The following is an 18,518-nucleotide window of genomic DNA, read 5'->3' as shown; positions in this document are numbered from 1 at the left end:
GAAGTCTCTCTCTGTCACCCAAGCTGGAGTGCGGTGGCATGATCTTGGCTCACTGCAGCCTCTGCTTCTCAGGTGCAAGTGATTCTTGTGCCTCAGCCTCCCGAGTAGCTGGGACTATAGGTGCGTGCCACCATGTCTGGCTAATTTTTTTTTTTTTTTTTTTTGAGACGGAGTCTCGCTCTGTCCCCCAGGCTGGAGTGCAGTGGCCGGATCTCAGCTCACTGCAAGCTCCGCCTCCCGGGTTCACGCCATTCTCCTGCCTCAGCCTCCCCAGTAGCTGGGACTACAGGCGCCCTCCACCTCGCCCGGCTAGTTTTTTGTCTTTTTTAGTAGAGACGGGTTTTCACCGTGTTAGCCAGGATGGTCTCTATCTCCTGACCTCGTGATCCGCCCGTCTCGGCCTCCCAAAGTGCTGGGATTACAGGCTTGAGCCACCACACCCGGCGACTGGCTAATTTTTTGTATTTTTAGTAGAGACAGGTTTCACCATGTTGGTCAGGCTGATCTCTCATTCCTGGCTTCAAGTGATCTGCCCACCTCAGCCTCCCAAAGTGCTGGGATTTTTTACACATTTTATCTAGTCTCTCATATGCCCATTAACACATATTTTCAAAATTTCTACTGATCATTAAGTTAAGGCTATCTGGTCTAAGGGAAATCATTTTAGTGTTCCTCTAACTTTGAAATGAATTATACCTCAATAATTCAGAATGATGTAACCCAATCCTATGAAATTATTTTAGCAGTTACAGTATTTACTGATAAAAAACTTTTTTAAAACCAAATAGACGTTGGGGTCTGACAGATAATTTCAGTTGCCTGGTATGGCATTATCATATTTAATTAGACATGATATTAATTAAAATCTGTTCCTTGTCATGTTTCATGTTGTTATATAATATTTACTGTCACTCAAAGAAATTGCTATTGAGGTAGCTATCCAGAGGGAAGCTGGTTATTAATTTAGGAGTTTCTGTTGTTTCAGTGCTGCCACCAGTTGGATGGTGTTGCTGCTTGCGTAGTAATGACAATTATTTCAATTCAAGTCATCAAATATTCACTGTCATTTATACAAGTATTTGCCTGTTTTCCTCCTGATCTACTTAAACAGTACCAAACTTTTTTTTTTTTTTTTTTTTTTTGAGATAAGGTCTCACTCTGTCACCCAGGCTGGAGTGCAGTGGTGTGATCTCGGCTCACTGCAACCTCCACCTCCTGGGCTCAAGCAGTTCTCCCACCTCAGTCTCCCAAGTAGCTGAAAATACAGGCACGCCTCACCACACCTGGCTAATTTTTTTGTATTTTTAGTAGACATGGGGTTTCACCATGTTGCCCAGGCTGGTCTCAAACTCCTAAGCTCAAGCGATCCGCCTGCCTCGGCCTCCCAAAGTGCTGGGATTACAGGTGTGAGCCACCATGCCCGCCCAGCAGGACCAAATTTAACAAAACAATTCCTAGGAAAGAAGATTGAGTGTAGAGCAGATACATTTTTCCAAAGCTGAACTTCTGCCACATTCTGAACAGTACTTCCTAGAGGGTTAAGTTTTTGCTAAGGACCTCAACTGGGGGTCAGTGCCAGGTTGGGATGTGCTATGTGGTAGAAGGAAGAGTCTAGTATCTATAGCTGGACTTTATTTCTGGCTCTCCCCTCTGTGCCAGAACCCTTCCATTTCTTGGTTTTTGGTTTTGGTACAAAAGCTGCTGCCACTAACTTCCTTTCTTTCCACCTCCCCACATCCAGTCTTTTCTCTTCTAATCTAACAGAAATGTGGAAAAAAGTCTTTTCCTCTTAATTTGAGCCAAAGCACAATTAGAACTTTTAGTAGTAACTTTTACCTAGAAAATGAATGGAAAATGAAAACACAAAGGTCTGAAAGAGGCCAGACGTCTGATCTGGATCCAGGTGAGTCTGGCTTGCACATATTATGGGACACTGTAGTACCTTTTCCTCGTTTCAAGCCTGTTGGGGTATCTTGTCTAAAAGTACTCCTTTTTCAGGTCTAGGACAGGGGTTGGCATACTATGGCCATGGGCCAGTTCTGGCTTTCTGCCTGTTTTTGTAAAGCTCTATTGGAACACAGCCACCTGATTTGTTTACATATTGTCTGTGGCTGCTTTTGTGCTACAACAGGAGAGTCAAGCAGTTGCAACAGGGACTGGATAGGCCACAAAGGGAAAAATATCGACTATCTGGCCTTTTTTTTTTTTTTTTATGGAATCTTGCTGCGTCACCCAGGCTGGAGTGCAGTGGCGCGATCTGAGCTCACTGCGAGCTCTGCCTCCCAGGTTCATGCCATTCTCCTGCCTCAGCCTCCTGAGTAGCTGGGACTACAGGCGCCCGCCACCACACCCAGCTAATTTTTTTGTATTTTTATTAGAGACGGGGTTTCACTGTGTTAACCAGGATGGTCTCCATCTCCTGACCTCATGATCCTCCCACCCCGGCCTCTCAAAGTGCTGTGATTACAGGCATGTGCCACCACGCCTGGCTAATTTTTGTAATTTTTGTAGAGACTAGGTTTCATCACGTCGCCCAGGCTGGACTCGAACTCCTGGACTCAAGCAATCCTCCCACTTTGGCCTCCCAAAATGCTGAGATTACAGGCATGAGCCACTGTGCCGGCCTAGCTATTTTTTCTTGACAGGTTAATGGACACCTTGTGTAGGTGAATTAAATGATTATTCTATTTAGCTATACCTTATCATATGAGAATATTACCCTATTTGTACAGCATTATGGCTGTGTTTGCATTCTTCTTACCTCTTGTTAAAAATGGGGGGTGTTGGCCGGGCGCGGTGGCTCACGCCTGTAATCCCAGCACTTTGGAAGGCCGAGGCGGGCGGATCACAAGGTCAGGAGATCGAGACCATGGTGAAACCCCGTCTCTACTAAAAATAGAAAAAAATTAGCCGGGCGCAGTGGCGGGCGCCTGTAGTCCCAGCTACTCGGGAGGCTGAGGCCGGAGAATGGTGTGAACCCGGGAGGCGGAGCTTGCAGTGAGCCGGGATTGCGCCACTGCACTCCAGCCTGGGTGACAGAGCGAGACTCCGTCTCAAAAAAAAAAAAAAAAAAAAAAATGGGGGGTGTGGGCTGGGCACAGTGACTCACACTTGTAATCCCAGCAGTTTGGGAGGCTGAGGCAGACAGATCACCTGAGGTCAGGAGTTCGAGACCAGCCTGACCAACATGGTGAAACCCCGTCTCTACTAAAAATACAAAAATTAGCCGGACGTTGTGGTGCGTGCCTGTAATCCCAGCTACTCAGGAGGCTGAGGCAGGAGAATCGCTTGAACCTGAGAGGTGGAGGTTGCAGTGAGTTGAGATTGTGCTACTGCATTCTAGCCTGGGCAACATGAGCGAAACTCCTTCTCAAAAAAAAAAAAAAAAGGGTTGTGTGTAGAGTGGGTTGGCTTATACCTTCCTAGGCTAGTTCTTGGTAGGTGGCTTGCTTCTATTTTAACAATAACCTTAGACTACACTGCATTTGTGGGAACAGATTGAAACTCCAGGCTCCTTCTGGGCTATCATGAGCCCTGAAGTGGCTCTTAGTGTCTGTATCTAATTTGACTTTCAAGGGTCTTTACCTTCTGTTGATTTTTGTCTTCTGTTAACGCTTTAGCTAGTGTACTCTGTTTTTGCCACACTTCCTTTCTTGAGGGCTACTTGGATCTTCTGCTTTTCTTGTTTGTTTGTTTGTTTTCTTGTTGTTGTTTTGAGATGCAGTCTTGCTCTGTTGCCCAGGCTGGAATACAGTGGCGTGATCACAGCTCACTGCAGCCTTGACCTCCTCGGCTCAAGTGATCCTTCCACCTCAGCCTCCTGAGTAGTTGGGATTATAGATGCATTCTACCATGACTGGCTAATGTTAAAAATTCTTTTTTGGTAGAGATGGGGTCTTACTATGTTTCTCAGGCTGCTCTTGAACTCCTGGACTCAAGTGAATTCCTACCTTGGCCTCCCAGAGTGCTAGGATTATAGGCATGAGCCATCTCAGCTGGTGGGATCTTTTTTTTGAGAAAGTCTCACTCTGTCTCCCAGACTAGAATGCAGTGGTGCAATCTTGGCTCACTGCAACCTCTGCCTCCTGAGTTCAAATGATTCTCATGCCTCAGCCTCTCAAGTGGCTGGGATTACAAACACCTGCCACCAAGCCCAGTTAATTTTTGTATTTTTAGTAGAGGTGGGGTTTGACCATGTTGGCCATGCTTGTCTCAAACTCCTGACCTCAAGTGACCCACCCGCCCTGGCCTCCCAAAGTGTTGGGATTACAGACATTAGCCACTGCATCAGCCACCTTCTTAATATATGTAATTATTGTATGTATGTTTACATTCATGTAAATGGGTTACTTGCCTATGAAACTGTAAGTTTCTATAAGAACATTTATTTTCAGTATTTTTTCTAGTACCTAAACCGAATTGGAGAGTACTTTTTAAGAGTCTTTTGGCTAATGGATATCTCTTCCATCAAAGGTCTCCCAACATTTGATTCGTCCTCTGATGGGCATGAGTCTGGCGTTACAGTGCCAAGTGAGGGAGCTAGCAACATTGCTTCATATGAAAGACCTAGAGATCCAAGACTACCAGGAGAGTGGGGCTACGCTGATTCGAGGTGAGAGGACATTCTTGGAGGAGTCGGGTGGGGAGTGGTATAGATAGTCAAAGAGTCTTAGGAAAGAGGGAGACTCATTTGCATTAGAGAGGTGCTTCCCCCAGGATGCCTGCTGAATACTAATCAGAAACTGGAGTCTTGATACTAGGTGACTCTTTTTTGTTTGTTTGTTTTGGAGATGGACTCTCACTCTGTCAACTTGGCTGGAGTGTGGTGGGTGATCTCAGCTCATTGCAACCTCCGCCTCCTAGGCTCAAGGATTCTTCTGCCTCAGCCTCTCAAGTAGCTGGGATTGTGGATGCACGCCACCATGCGTGGCTAATTTTTTTGTGTTTTTAATAGAGATAGGGTTTCACCATGTTGGTCAGGCTGGTCTCGAACTCCTGACCTCAAGTGATCTGCCTGCCTTGGCCTCCCAAAGTGCTGGGATTATAGGCGTGAGCCACTGTGCCTGGCCTGGGTGACACTTTTCTCTGCCTCGAATACCTGACTGGAGCCCAAGTGGCCAATAGAAGCTGTAACTGAGTCCAGACATGCCCTAGGCAATGGCGGGGAAAGACTTTGGAAAGGAGCCAATAACTATACAGAATTATACCAGAGCAACATGGACTTGGGAGTTTAGGAAGTTTCATGGCTCCAACTTCAGAATAAAAATTCAATTTGGCCTTTGTTTTTGTGGCAGGAAAAACTCCTAGAGCAGATGCTACCACCAAACCTGCCATTTGTTGCTAATCACCCTCTCCCACTACTGTTTGCCCACATGCTCTCAGCCCTTCTTCTCCCACTGAACTAGGTGTCTCTGCATGATGCACCTTCCTCCTCTTTCCTAAGTAACCCTGTTTTGTTCCCTTTCTATCAGGTAAGAAGCTTATCCTATATGACTCATGTTTCTTTTCTTTGTTCCTTCTTATTACAGATCGATTGAAGACAGAACCATTTGAAGAAAATTCCTTCTTGGAACAATTTATGATAGAGGTAAGGTATTTGTTATTTTCTTGTGTGTCTTTGCCCTACTTCCTCTTTCCAGGTGCCCGAGTGACCACTTGTGTTTTGGGTATTAGGTGGCTTGTGTGGTTGGAATGCCCTTTGTCCAAAAAAGTTGCCCATAGAAAGTCTGATAAGGCTTGAGATGTACTTAGGGAGGATGAGGGGAAGAAGGGGGAAAGAACGGAGGAGGCGAAAGTGGGCTGATTGATACTTATAAAACATCTCTGTTAAAGTACCAGGGATTTCATTTGGAATTCTCTAACCTTGGAAAGGTTGGTTGACCAGTTGTTAAATTTTTGCTTGTTGATATCTGGTCATAAGGTCTGGACTGTAGAGCAGAAGGGTAGGCGTCATTACTTGTCTAGGCCCTTTCAGGATCCAGCAGGAGACGAAGGTAAAAAGCTTAGGGCTACCATTTGGGAGCTGTCTTGTGGGCACAGTAGGTTGTGGAAAATCACAGTGTTTATACAAGGGGACTGGCAAAGGAATGAATGGGGAGTAGATAATTGTGGCCTGTCAGAAGCTCCTGCCTAGGTTTCCCTTCTAAGGATTGAGCTCAGCCAAAAGAAACATCTATTAAATGCCAAATAGGGAAAGTATTAATAATAGTGACCTTTGATTATGCCAGTCAGTATTGATCTTCTTCCCTCACTCTTCTGTGACTTGTTGGTTATACAGTTAGTACCTTAGTATTATTGCCCCATTTTCTTTTTTCTTTTTCTTTTCTTTTTTTTTTTTTTGAGGTGGAGTTTCGCTCTTATTGCCCAGGCTGGAGTGCAATGTGCGATCTCGGCTCACCACAACCTCCGCCTCCCAGGTTCAAGCAATTTTCCTGCCTCAACCTCCTGAGTAGCTGGGATTACAGGTGTGTGCCACCACGCCCAGCTAATTTTGTATTTTAGTAGAGATGGGATTTCTCCATGTTGGTCAGGCTGATCTGGAACTCCTGACCTCAGGTGACCACCTGCCTTGGCCTCCCAAAGTGCTGGGATTACAAGTGTGAGCCACTGTGCGCAGCCTATTGCCCCATTTTCTAATTATATATATTACCCAAGTTGGTACTTTATCATGTAAGTAAATAATGCTATTATAATCTGGTGTTATATATAGATTATTTATATTTCTGCATTGTCTTCTGGATTAATTTGTAAGCTCTTTGTGGACAGGGTCTCTGTCCCATACCTCTTTTGAAACCTAAATTAGCACTTTTTAAAGGGCTAGGCATAAAGCAAGTATTCTTTATTTGGAACCTCCCGTTCTGCCTCTGCGCATTGACTGAGCTACAATGCTTGGGGTCTAAACACTAAATGCAAAAAATGTGAGATAGGTGCTCAGTCCAGGTACTGAAGCAATTGTAAGTCTGGAGAAGAAGGAAAACTTGTATTGCTAAGTCCTGAAACAGAAAAGTTTTCAAGTCTTTTTGTTGTTGTTGTTGTTTTTGTTGTTTTGTTTTGTTTCTTTTGAAATAGAGTCTCACTTGCTCTGTCACCCACACTGGAGTACCATGGCACAATCTTGGCTCACTGCAACCTCCCTCTCCTGGGTTCAAGCAATTCTTCTGCCTCAGCGTCCCAAGTAGCTGGGATTACAGGCACGCACCACCACACCCAACTAATTTTTGTATTTTTAGTAGAAACAGGATTTCACTATGTTGATCAGGCTGGTCTTGAACTTCTGGCCTCAAGTGATCCACCCTCCTTGACCTCCCAAAATGCTGGGATTATAGATGTGAGCCACCATGCCCAGCCTAGAAAAGGTTTCAAGTTTTTATGGGTAAAGAGAGACCATTAAACCTAAACTTGTGACTGAGAGAGATTTCTTAGGCCGTTTTTCTCTTAGATAGCTTCCCCTGTCTATAAGTTTAGGTATTAAGGCTGGGGATAACATACTGGTTCCCTGCCTCATCCCCTTAGTTAAGCACCGCAAGGCTTGTTCTTAGCTCAGTAGAGAGGTCTCTTCCTGATCTAGTGCCTGCATACCTACCCAGCTTGACTTCTTAACATTTTTCTCTATGTACTTTATGCCTTAGCTATATGGAATGACTTTTAATTTCCCCAAATGCTGTTTTATCTTATCTTTAGGTACACATTCTTCCCATGATCTAGAATGCCCAATGTTCTGGCCTTATCTAACTTGTAAACTTCTTTTTTTTTTTTTTTTTTGAGACGGAGTCTCACTCTGTTGCCCAGGCTGGAGTGCAGTGGCGTGATCTCGGCTCACTGTAAGCTCTGCCTTCCGGGTTCACGCCATTCTCCTGCCTCAGCCTCCCGAGTAGCTGGGACTACAGGCGCCAGCCACCATGCCCGGCTAATTTTTTGTATTTTTAGTAGAGACGGGGTTTCACTGTGGTCTCAATCTCCTGACCTTGTGATCTGCCCACCTCGGCCTCCCAAAGTGCTGGGATTAAAGTCATGAGCCACCGTGCCTGGCCCTAACTTGTAAACTTCAATTAATCTTCTAGATGTCAGCTTCACATTGTTTGGGAGACCTTTCTGTACTCTGCTTGTAAGGACTATTCTTCTTCCCTGCTGCTATAGTACCTTGGATTATACCTCTGTTTTACCTCTTATAACATTGTAATATTACTGTTTGTACATTTGCAAGGCTATGGCTTTCTCCTCCACTGATCTGTGGACTCTCTGAGGCAAGGACCATGCTGAATGCGTTTCTATATCCCCAGCACTGTGCATGGTGCCACAGGTAGTAAGTCTTTGATAAGTTTGGGTTAATATTTTGAGAAGTCTAAGCTAGGGGAATTTTATAAAAATTATGACAGTGTGGCCTGTGGATACAATGTTACTTTTTTTTGGCTGGAGTGCAGTGGGGTGATCTCAGTTCACTGCAACCTCTGCCTCCCGGGTTCAAGAGATTCTTGTGCCTCAGCCTCCTGAGTAGCTGGGATTACAGGTGTGCCCCACCACGCCCTGCTAATTTTTGTATTTTTAGTAGAGGTGGGGTTTCACCATGTTGGCCAGGCTGGTTTTGAATGCCTGGCCTCATGCAGTCCATCCACCTTGGCCTCCCAAAGTGCTGAGATTACAGGCGTGTAATTAGCCACTGCACCTGGCTCAGTGTTGCTTATTAGACCTGTATTTGGGGCCTTCAGTTATTCTCATGGCTCATTTTGCAGCTTTGGATAAATCACTTCTCATTTGTAAAATTAGAGGCTTATCGTTTTCATACTATAGGTTGGGAGGAGCCCTGCAGAATTGAATGAGAAGGCATATAGAATTTAGGTGGCAGCACAGGAAGAGTATTAGTGTTTTGGAACCAGCTACTTCAAGAATACTGGTCCCGTAGGTTCTAGGTGGATCAATCTCATAGACTTATAGAATTTTATTTTATCTGGAAAGGAAGTGAGAGATAGGTAGTTGTAGTTATAGCTTTCTATTTTATAGATGAAGAAGTTGAGCCTCAGAGAGGTTAAGTGACTTGCCTAAGGTCATATAGCTGTAGCTTTATGTTTAGGACTTCCCACATTTCTTGACACATAGTCTAGGATTATCTCTGTTTTGTTTTGCTACTTTAACTGGTTGTACACACCAGTTAGGAGAGATATAAGGGCTAGGATAATATGGAATTCTTGTGACCTCTGGGGTCATTGCACTGTCCTCAGAATGTCCTGTATAGCTGCTAGAACTGAAAGGTTTCCTACTGGGGCTGTAGAACTTATGACTGCTGCATCTTTTTAGTTACTCTGCTTGCCCGGGGTCCTACAAACAGGACACAGAAGGGTCATGGGGTCACCCAAGACTGAACTGAAAGGATGTGCCATCAAAATAAGCAACATGGAATAGGAAGATAAACAAACCAGGGAGAGAGCTCGGGATGAAGGCACAGGGGGGCCAGGGCTGGTGTCAGAGGGCCATGCGGTCATTGCCTGGGGTCAGTTTTTAAAATTCTCATTGGGATTATTACTAGGCAAGAGGCTATAGACAATAAGGCACAGGGGGCAGTAGGCCAGGCAGGTTGCTAGGATACTGAGGCTCGGGAAAATAAGAATTGAGCAGGGGTTACTTCTCCCTATTTGGTCCTTTTGTTTTTCCACTTTCTCTAAGAGCCTCTGATTTCTCAATTCTGGGGAACCCAAGGAGCTAATTGATAGTGGCCTAACTAGAGGGGGAATACTGACAATGTTGACTCAAGTCAAGGCTGGGTAGTGTGCCTGTTGGCATGATCTTCATGGAGGCCAAGAACCCTATATAGGGCATTTTATAGGACTGGGAGTTGAGAGGCATCTTTAGGAGTGAAAGAAGAGTCAGGGACTTAGGGACTGTTGTTACATGGCAGTAGGAACTGTATGAAAAAGGAAGTTTAGGATGACTGGGCAGAGCCCACTCTCAGTCTAGTCCACTGGAGGGAGTTCCTTCCCCTGGCCCTGTCCATGCCTCGCTCTCTCCATCTGGTTGCCATCAGGCTGTGTGGCTGCTGGCGGGCTCTTTATTTATTTATCCCAGTGTAATGGGGTGAGGAGGGAGCTGGCCTAAGGCTGGCATTCCAAGGCCATGCCACTGAGCCACAGGCGGTTTGCATGGGTGTGTGAGTCACTGGGGCTGCATGCTGCTCAAACCAGACGCGGCCAGGCTCAGGGACAGCAGGCAGCCCAAAATAGAGCCCCGCCCTCTACAGCTGGCAACCCCTGGCTAGGAATCAGCTCTTGACACCAAAACCTGGGCAGTTGCATGAAGTTGGCTTCCTTTGGTAGGGGTCCCTTAGCAGAGATGGAGATTTTGCAATTCTTTTTTTTTTTTTTTTGAGATAGAGTCTCACTCTGTCGCCCAGGCTGGAGTGCAGTGGCTGGATCTCAGCTCACTGCAAGCTCCGCCTCCCGGGTTCACGCCATTCTCCTGCCTCAGCCTCCCGAGTAGCTGGGACTACAGGCGCCCGCCGCCTCGCCCGGCTAGTTTTTTGTATTTTTTTAGTAGAGACGGGGTTTCACCGTGTTAGCCAGGATGGTCTCGATCTCCTGACCTTGTGATCCGCCCGTCTCAGCCTCCCAAAGTGCTGGGATTACAGGCTTGAGCCACCGCGCCCGGCCGAGATTTTGCAATTCTTTCCTCCTCTTTCTTCATAGGAAGGTATTCAGCATAGCAGTTGTTCTTACTGCTGCATTCTGAATGCCTTATAAGTCTTAAATAATCTGTTCAGTATAATACCTTAGCTAAGAAATTAGGGGGCTATAGTTAACGTTGATTTGACTTAGCATCCTAAATGCAGCCATGGTTGTTATATTCTGTCTAGTTTTAGTTACTGTCTTCAGCTCCTGTCTGGTTGCAGCCTGATTCTAGAGCAGATACTTTAAGCTATGAAGATAGTCACTGCTGCTCTTATGAAGCAACAGCTTATATCACTTGGGGAAGATGGGCAATGCTTTAACTTGAAAATTGCCATCCTTTTAAGCTTGTTCACAGTTCTACTTGTTTTTTTTGGCTGGCTCTCCATCTTCTGCCTGCCTCTTAAAGGTTAGTGTTTCCCAGGATCAGGTCCCCGATCCTCTGATGCTACACTTTCATTCCTCTGGGTCGTCTCCTCTAGACACCAGCGTCAACTATTGTTGGTACATCACTGAATACCAATTTTATATCTCCACTGTGTTTTAGGCCCATATTTCTTTCTGCATATTTGGCATTTCTACCTGGATGTCCCACATAAAGCACATCCTGAACATGTCCAAAATGAATTATCTACTCCCCCAGACTATTTCTCTTATATTCCTTAAATTGGGGAATTATACCATTATCCGTTCAGTTTTCTAAGCTAGAAATTTGGGAGTCACCCACTTTCCTCTTTGTCCTTACTTTCAAAGCCTAATTTATTGACTGTCTTTTGAATCTGCCTGTCTTCTCTATTCCAGCTTCCGTTGTCTGAGATTAGCCATTTTTCTCTCCCCTTTCCCCCACCCACCCCCCCCTTTTTTTTTGAGACCAAGTCTCACTCTGTTGCCCAAGCTGGAGTATAGTGGCATGATCTCAGCTCACTGTAACCTCTGCCTCCTGGGTTCAAGCGATTCTCATGCCTCAGCCCCCTGAGTAGCTGGGAATACAGGCTTGAGCTACCACACCTGGTTAATTTTTGTACTTTTTGTAGAGATGGAGGTTCACCATGTTGGCCAGGCTGGTCTTGAACTCCTGACCTCAGGTGATCCACCTTCCTCGGCCTCCCAAAGTGTTAGGATTACAAGTGTGAGCCACTGTGCTTGCCCTTTCTGTCCCTTTTTTGGCTTGACCATGCAGTAGCCTCCTAACTTGTCTCCTGGTCAGTTCTTATTCCCCTGCAGTTGAACTTGTAGTTTTGTCAGAGTGATGTCTTTGAAACCGAAACTTGATTATGCCACTTTTTTGCTTAGAATCCTTTAGTGGTTCCCAGTTTCCTACAGGATAAAGTTCAAACTCCTTGCATGCCACACATGATCATTTATGATTTGATCCTGTTGACCTCTTCAGCCTGCTCCTCTAGCATTCCACTATAGCGCCTTTAAATACCATCTTGTGATGAATCCCACATTTATTCTTCACTGTAGATCTTACCCTGAAACTCCAGACTGTTCAACATTTTCATGAAGAAGTCTGAAAAATATCTTAAATTCAACATGTCCAAAATTGAACTTCCAGTCTTATGCCCAGATTTGCTTTTCCAACAACTCCTTCCCATCTAAGTTGATGGAAGGTTCATTCTTTCACTTTTAGTTGGGTGAAAAAACCTTGGAGTCATCCTGACTGCTGTCCTCTCACTTCCTACAGTCAGTCCATCAGCAAATCCTGTTGGCTCTACCTTAAAACTATGCCCATATTCCCATCTCTGCTGCTGCCATACTGGAGCCACCATCATCTCCTACCTGCATTATGGCAAAAACCTCCTTACTGGTATCCTGCAGCTACTCCTACCCTCTCCTGGCCTATTATCAACAAAACAATCTTATTAAGTTACAAGATATTCTTCTGCTCAAAGCCCTTCACTGGCTTAACACTTCATGTATAGAGTAAAATCCAAAGACTTCACCATGGCCTGTAAAACCCTATATGATCTTATAGAACTCTCTTACCTTTCTTACCTCATCTCCTACAGTTCTCCCTCATTCACTCCACTGCATACACACTGGCCTCTTGCTGTTTTTCTAACACTCTAAGCATGCCCTGCCTTTAGTCCTTTACATTGGTTGTTCCCTCTGCCTGGAATGTTCTTTCTTCAGATATTTGTGTGGCCAACTTCCTCACTTCCTTAAAGTCTGTAGTAGTTATCCATTGTTGTGTAACAAATTGTCCGAAAATGTAATGGCTTAAAATAACACACATTTATTATCTTGCAGGTTTCTGAGAGTCAGGAATCTGGGAGCAGCTTAGTGGGTGCGATTCTGGCTCAGCATCTCTCATGAGTTGCAGTCAATATGTCAGCTGGTAAACGCAGTCATTGTAAGATCTGGATAAGATCCAAGCTTTCTCATGTGGCTGTTGGCAGGAGGTGCCATTTCTTGCCACATGGCCTGTCCATAGGGCTACTCACAGGACCTGGTTTCCTCCAGAGCCAGTGATCCAAGAGACAGAGACCAAGGCCGGTTGTGGGGCTCATACCTGTAATCCCAGCACTTTGGGAGGCCAAGGCGGGCGAGGTCAGGAGTTCAAGACCAGCCTGGCCAACATGGCAAAACTCCCTCTCTACTAAAAATACAAAAATTAGCTGGATGTGATGGCATGCACCTGTAATCCCAGCTACTCAGGAGGCTGAGGTGGGAGAATTGCTTGAACCCGGGAGGCGGAGGTTGCAGTGAGCTGAGATCACACCACCGCACTCCAGCCTGGGTGACAGAATGAGATTCTGTCTCAAAAAAAAGAAAAAAGAAAAAAAAGAAAATGAGAAATGAAACCAAGACCAAATGGACCTGCAGTCCTTTTATAACCTAATTTCAGAAGTTACATTCTATCACTATCTCACTGTATTCTTTTTATTAGAAATGAGTCTGGCCGGGCGCGGTGGCTCAAGCCTGTAATCCCAGCACTTTGGGAGGCCGAGGCGGGTGGATCACAAGGTCAGGAGATCGAGACCATCCTGGCTAACATGGTGAAACACCGTCTCTACTAAAAATACAAAAAACTAGCCGGGCGAGGTGGCAGGCGCCTGTAGTCCCAGCTACTCGGAGGCTGAGGCAGGAGAATGGTGTAAACCCGGGAGGGGGAGCTTACAGTGAGCTGAGATCTGGCCACTGCACTCCAGCCTGGGCGACGGAGCGAGACTCCGTCTCAAAAAAAAAAAAAAAAAAAAAAAGAAATGAGTCACTAAGTCTAGGTCACAGTTAAGTGGAGGGTAATTAAACTTCACCTCTTAAGGGGAGCTGTGTCAAAGAATTTGGAGACATAGCTACATAGACTACATCCATCTACATGGACTACAACAATGTCTTTATTCAAATGTTACCTTCCCAATAGAGTGTACCCTGACCACTCATTTAAAGTTGTAAGCTCCATTTCTCCTGCTTTGCACCTTAGAACTCCCATTTCACCTTACCATCCTCTACTTTTTATTTTTTCCATAGCATCTAGTTTCCAACATATTGCCATAACATTTACTTATTTTATTATGCTTATTGTTTATGGTCTACTTCCTGTCAGTTAGAGTGTAAGCTCAACAAGGACAAAGATGTATGTTTTGTGCACTGGTCTAGCCCAAGTGCCTAGAACAGTGCCTCCACACATAGTAGGGACTCTATAAGTATTTGTTGAATAGATGAAGGACTTGTATCTTCCCACTCTTTTTTATTTTCCTCATCTTACGAATAGGCCATCAAATAATCACCTGTTGGTAGCCTTAGACATAGGCAGCCTCACATGTAATAGATGAATAGCTTATATTCCCATTCTACTACCTGCCTTATTTCTTTGGCATTTATGTTTTCTGAAAGGCAGTCCCAACTTTGGGATGAAGTATATATAAAGCTTGAATCTTTTATTATTGAGAAATCCCAGAACCTCTCTTTTTTTAGAGCCAGTTAAGAGACTGATACCTCAAAAGTCAAAAGAGTGAGTACTTAACAAAATCCTGGAAAGAAAATTAGTCATAGAGTCACAAGGGCTCCAATTCCACAGTTGGAAGGGCTACCCTTTTACCATGTACCTATTGTTCAATAGGTAGAGCAAGCCATAGGATTCAGGGTGTTTTTTTAGTATCCTTGTGGGCATCATAAAGAAGGATAAGTCTAGATGCATGAGAATATGCTCCCTCCTATTGTGTGTGTCAGTTCTCTGACCTAGAAAAACTTGCAGTTAGTTCATCCTTTCAGTATTCGGTCAGGTGCACGTGGGCTGAATGAGGTTCTGTGAACATATAAGGTATGATAATTATTGCCATCAAAGAGCTTACAGTGCTTAGTTAATGATAATAAGGGCCACAGTAATGGAGTGATTAGAAAAAGCTTTCTATAAATGGCAGGACTTGAATTGGGCTTTGATTGAGGTTTTGATTGAAAACTATGTGGAAGGCATTTTAGGTGGGAAGCACATGGGCAAAAGATGGAAAATAAGAATAAGAATGGATGAGAGGCCGGGCGCGGTGGCTCAAGCCTGTAATCCCAGCACTTTGGGAGGCCGAGACAGGCGGATCACGAGGTCAGGAGATCGAGACCATCCTGGCTAACACGGTGAAACCCCGTCTCTACTAAAAATACAAAAAAACTAGCCGGGCGAGGTGGCGGGCGCCTGTAGTCCCAGCTACTTGGGAGGCTGAGGCAGGAGACTGGCGTGAACCCGGGAGGCGGAGCTTGCAGTGAGCTGAGATCCGGCCACTGCACTCCAGCCTGGGCGACAGAGCGAGACTCCGTCTCAAAAAAAAAAAAAAAAAAAAAAAAAAGAATGGATGAGGATTAGTAGAAAATAAAGTTAGCAAGATAATAACTTGAGGCTAAATTGTGGGAGCCTTAAATGTTGGGCTGGCAGATTAGTGTTTTATTCTGAAAGTGGTTTTCAGCTTTTTTTTTTTTTTTTTTTTTTTCGCCTGTAACATTTATTTCTCCACTTAGTTCAGTTGTTAACAACTGTCATTATGTGCAGTGATTCTCAAGCAGGGACACATCTCCTAGGAAGGAGATGGGGCACATTCTCCTTGCACTTATTATTTACTGTTGCAGATAGTGGGAAGCCATCAAAAATTTTGACTGGAGAATTGACATATGAAGGTAATCTTTAGGAAGATTAGGCCCTTGGTCATATGCTTATGTGATTTGAAGAATAGTGATGCCATTGATAGACTAGGAAGATCATGGGTGGGGTCAGTTAAACCGTGGGCATATAAAAGAATGGTTTTCCTTATTAAAAATATGAATGTACCAGTATTTGAGCTCTGGAATGAAGGCTTATTCATTCCAGAATGAAATCTGGAATGAAAATCTCCAGGGAGGAAGGTATGGCTGTGCATGTTTCTCAACTACAGTTTTTTTTCTAAATTTCGCCTTCTCTTCTGAATCCTGTAGTAACCAGGGGTCACCACTTCTTCTTTTTTTCTCAAGAATAGCTAAAAAGACCTCTTTATTTTCCTTTTGCAAAGGTTTATAAGGGCTTATGCTTTCAAAAGGAAATTTGTTAGAAATTTTTTTTTTTTTTTTTTTTTTTTTTTTTTTTTTTTTTTGAGAGGGAGTCTCACGCTGTTGCCCAGGCTGGAGTGCAGTGGCGCGATCTCGGCTCACTGCAAGCTCCGCCTCCTGGGTTCACGCCATTCTCCTGCCTCAGCCTCCTGAGTAGCTAGGACTACAGGCGCCTGCCACCGCGCCCGGCTAATTTTTTGTATTTTTAGTAGAGACGGGGTTTCACTGTGGTCTCGATCTCCTGACCTTGTGATCCGCCCGCCTCGGCCTCCCAAAGTGCTGGGATTACAGGCTTGAGCCACCGCGCCCGGCCAGAAATTTTAAAGTAAATTTTTTTTTTTTTTTGAGACGGAGTCTCGCTCTGCCGCGCAGGCTGGAGTGCAGTGGCGTGATCTCCGCTCACTGCAAGCTCCGCCTCCCAGGTTCACGCCATTCTCCTGCCTCAGCCTCCCGAGTAGCTGGGACTACAGGCACCCACCACCGCGCCCGGCTAATTTTTTGTATTAGTAGAGATGGGGTTTCACTGTGGTCTCGATCTCCTGACCTTGTGATCCGCCCGCCTTGGCCTCCCAAAGTGCTGGGATTACAGGCGTGAGCCACCACGCCCGGCCAAAGTAATTTTTTTTCTTTCTTTTTCTTTTTTTTTGTTGAGATGGAGTCTCTCTCTGTCACCCAGGCTAGAGTACAATGGCATAATCTCGGCTTACTGCAAGCTCTGCCCCCTGGGTTCATGCCATTCTCCTGCCTCAGCCTCACGAGTAGCTAGGACTACAGGCGCCCGCCACCACGCCCGGCTAATTTTGTTTTGTCTTTTTAGTAGACCCGGGGTTTCACCATGTTAGCCAGGATGGTCTCGATCTCCTGACCTCATGATCTGCCCGCCTCGGCCTCCCAAAGTGCTGGGATAACAGACGTGAGCCACCGTGCCCGGCATTTTAAAGTAATTTTTTAAAAAAATTGTTAACATTTTGAGAGAGAACAAAAAGGAAATCAATATAGAAAGTACAAATGGGGCTGGGAGTGATGGCTCAGTGGTGGCTTAGTTCAGTTGAGGTCGCGAGTTTGAGATCAGCCTGGCCAACATGGCGAAACCCCATCTCTACTAAAAATAAGAAAACTAGCTGGGTGCAGTGGTGGGTGCCTGTAATCCCAGCTACTCAGGAGGCTGAAGCAGGAGAATCACTTGAACACGGGAGGCGGAGGTTGCAGTGAGCTGAGATTGTGCCACTGCACTCCAGCCTGGGCAACAGAGCAAAACTCCATCTCAAAGAAACAAACAAATCAAGAAACCAAGTAGGGGCTAGGCGTGGTGGCGCACGCCTGTAATCCCAACAGTTTGGGAGGCTGAGGTGGGTGGATCACCCGAGGTCAGGAGTTTGAGATGAGTCTGGCCAACATGGTAAAACTCCATCTGTACTAAAAATACAAAAATTAGCTGGGCTTGGTGGCACAGGCCTGTGATCACAGCTACTTGGGAGACTGAGGGAGGAGAATTGCTTGAACTCTGGAGACTGAGGTTGCAGTGAACCAAGATTACATCATTGCACTCCAGCCTGGGTGACAAAGAGAGACCTTGTCTCAAAAAAAAAAAAAAAAAAAAGGAAGAAACCAAGAGGGAATACATTATGAGAAAGACACTGTCTCAAAAAAAGAATGAAAGAGGACAAAGTGGGTAAAAATTATCCATTTTGGGTTTCTGATTCTAAGAATCCCAATAGCAAAGGACTTTCCCATATCTCAAATTCTCTTATCCTAAAAAATCTCAAAACCAGATTATTACAAAATCATATATCTATAGGGGCCAGTCATATTACATAAATATGTATATCAAGCTGGATAGAAGACAATAGAGAGTTGTAGGGGCCTGTGGAAAACAAAATCATGCATGTTCCTATATCTATATCCAGATAGGCTAGCATAGTTGAACAGACTCCGCTCCAGGAGGTTGTATATCTTACTTCACTCAGAGGAAGTTACCAACTCTGCCAAATTGAAAACTGTTTTTTCCTCTGTTTTGCTCCACCAAATCCACCATCAGTCTCTCATTTGGTTTATTTATTTATTTATTTTCTAATAGAGACAGGATCTCGCTACGTTGCCGAGGGCTGGTCTTGAACTCCAACTCCTGGCTCAAGCAATTCGCCTGCCACGGCCTCCCAAAGTGCTGGGATTATAGGCGTGAGCCATTCTTACTTGCTTTAAATCTCCAGTCTGAGAAATATGGTTCAGATTTGATTTGTGAGGCAGTGATGATTGATGTTTGATGTCTTCTTTTTTTATTTTGAGAAGGAATCTTACTCTGTCCCCTAGGCTGGAGTGCAGTGGGCGATCTCAGCTCACTGCACCCTCCGC

The 18,518-nt window shown here is 45.0% G+C and overlaps 1 protein-coding gene across 5 annotated transcripts in view; it reads left to right on the top strand.

The window, feature by feature from the left end:
- NHEJ1 (non-homologous end joining factor 1) overlaps window positions 1–18,518 on the top strand; it is an 89,366-nt gene that overhangs the window by 9,132 nt on the left and 61,716 nt on the right. For all 5 annotated transcript variants that reach the window (XM_015110986.3, XM_077956364.1, XM_028830469.2 and 2 more), the window contains 2 exon segments: window positions 4,474–4,612; window positions 5,529–5,587. In XM_015110986.3, coding sequence (XP_014966472.1) covers window positions 4,474–4,612; window positions 5,529–5,587 — 198 coding nt within the window.

This window comes from Macaca mulatta, chromosome 12 (assembly GCF_049350105.2).
Source record: "Macaca mulatta isolate MMU2019108-1 chromosome 12, T2T-MMU8v2.0, whole genome shotgun sequence".
NCBI lineage: Eukaryota > Metazoa > Chordata > Mammalia > Primates > Cercopithecidae > Macaca > Macaca mulatta.
This window is presented reverse-complemented; position numbering and strand designations above follow the sequence as displayed.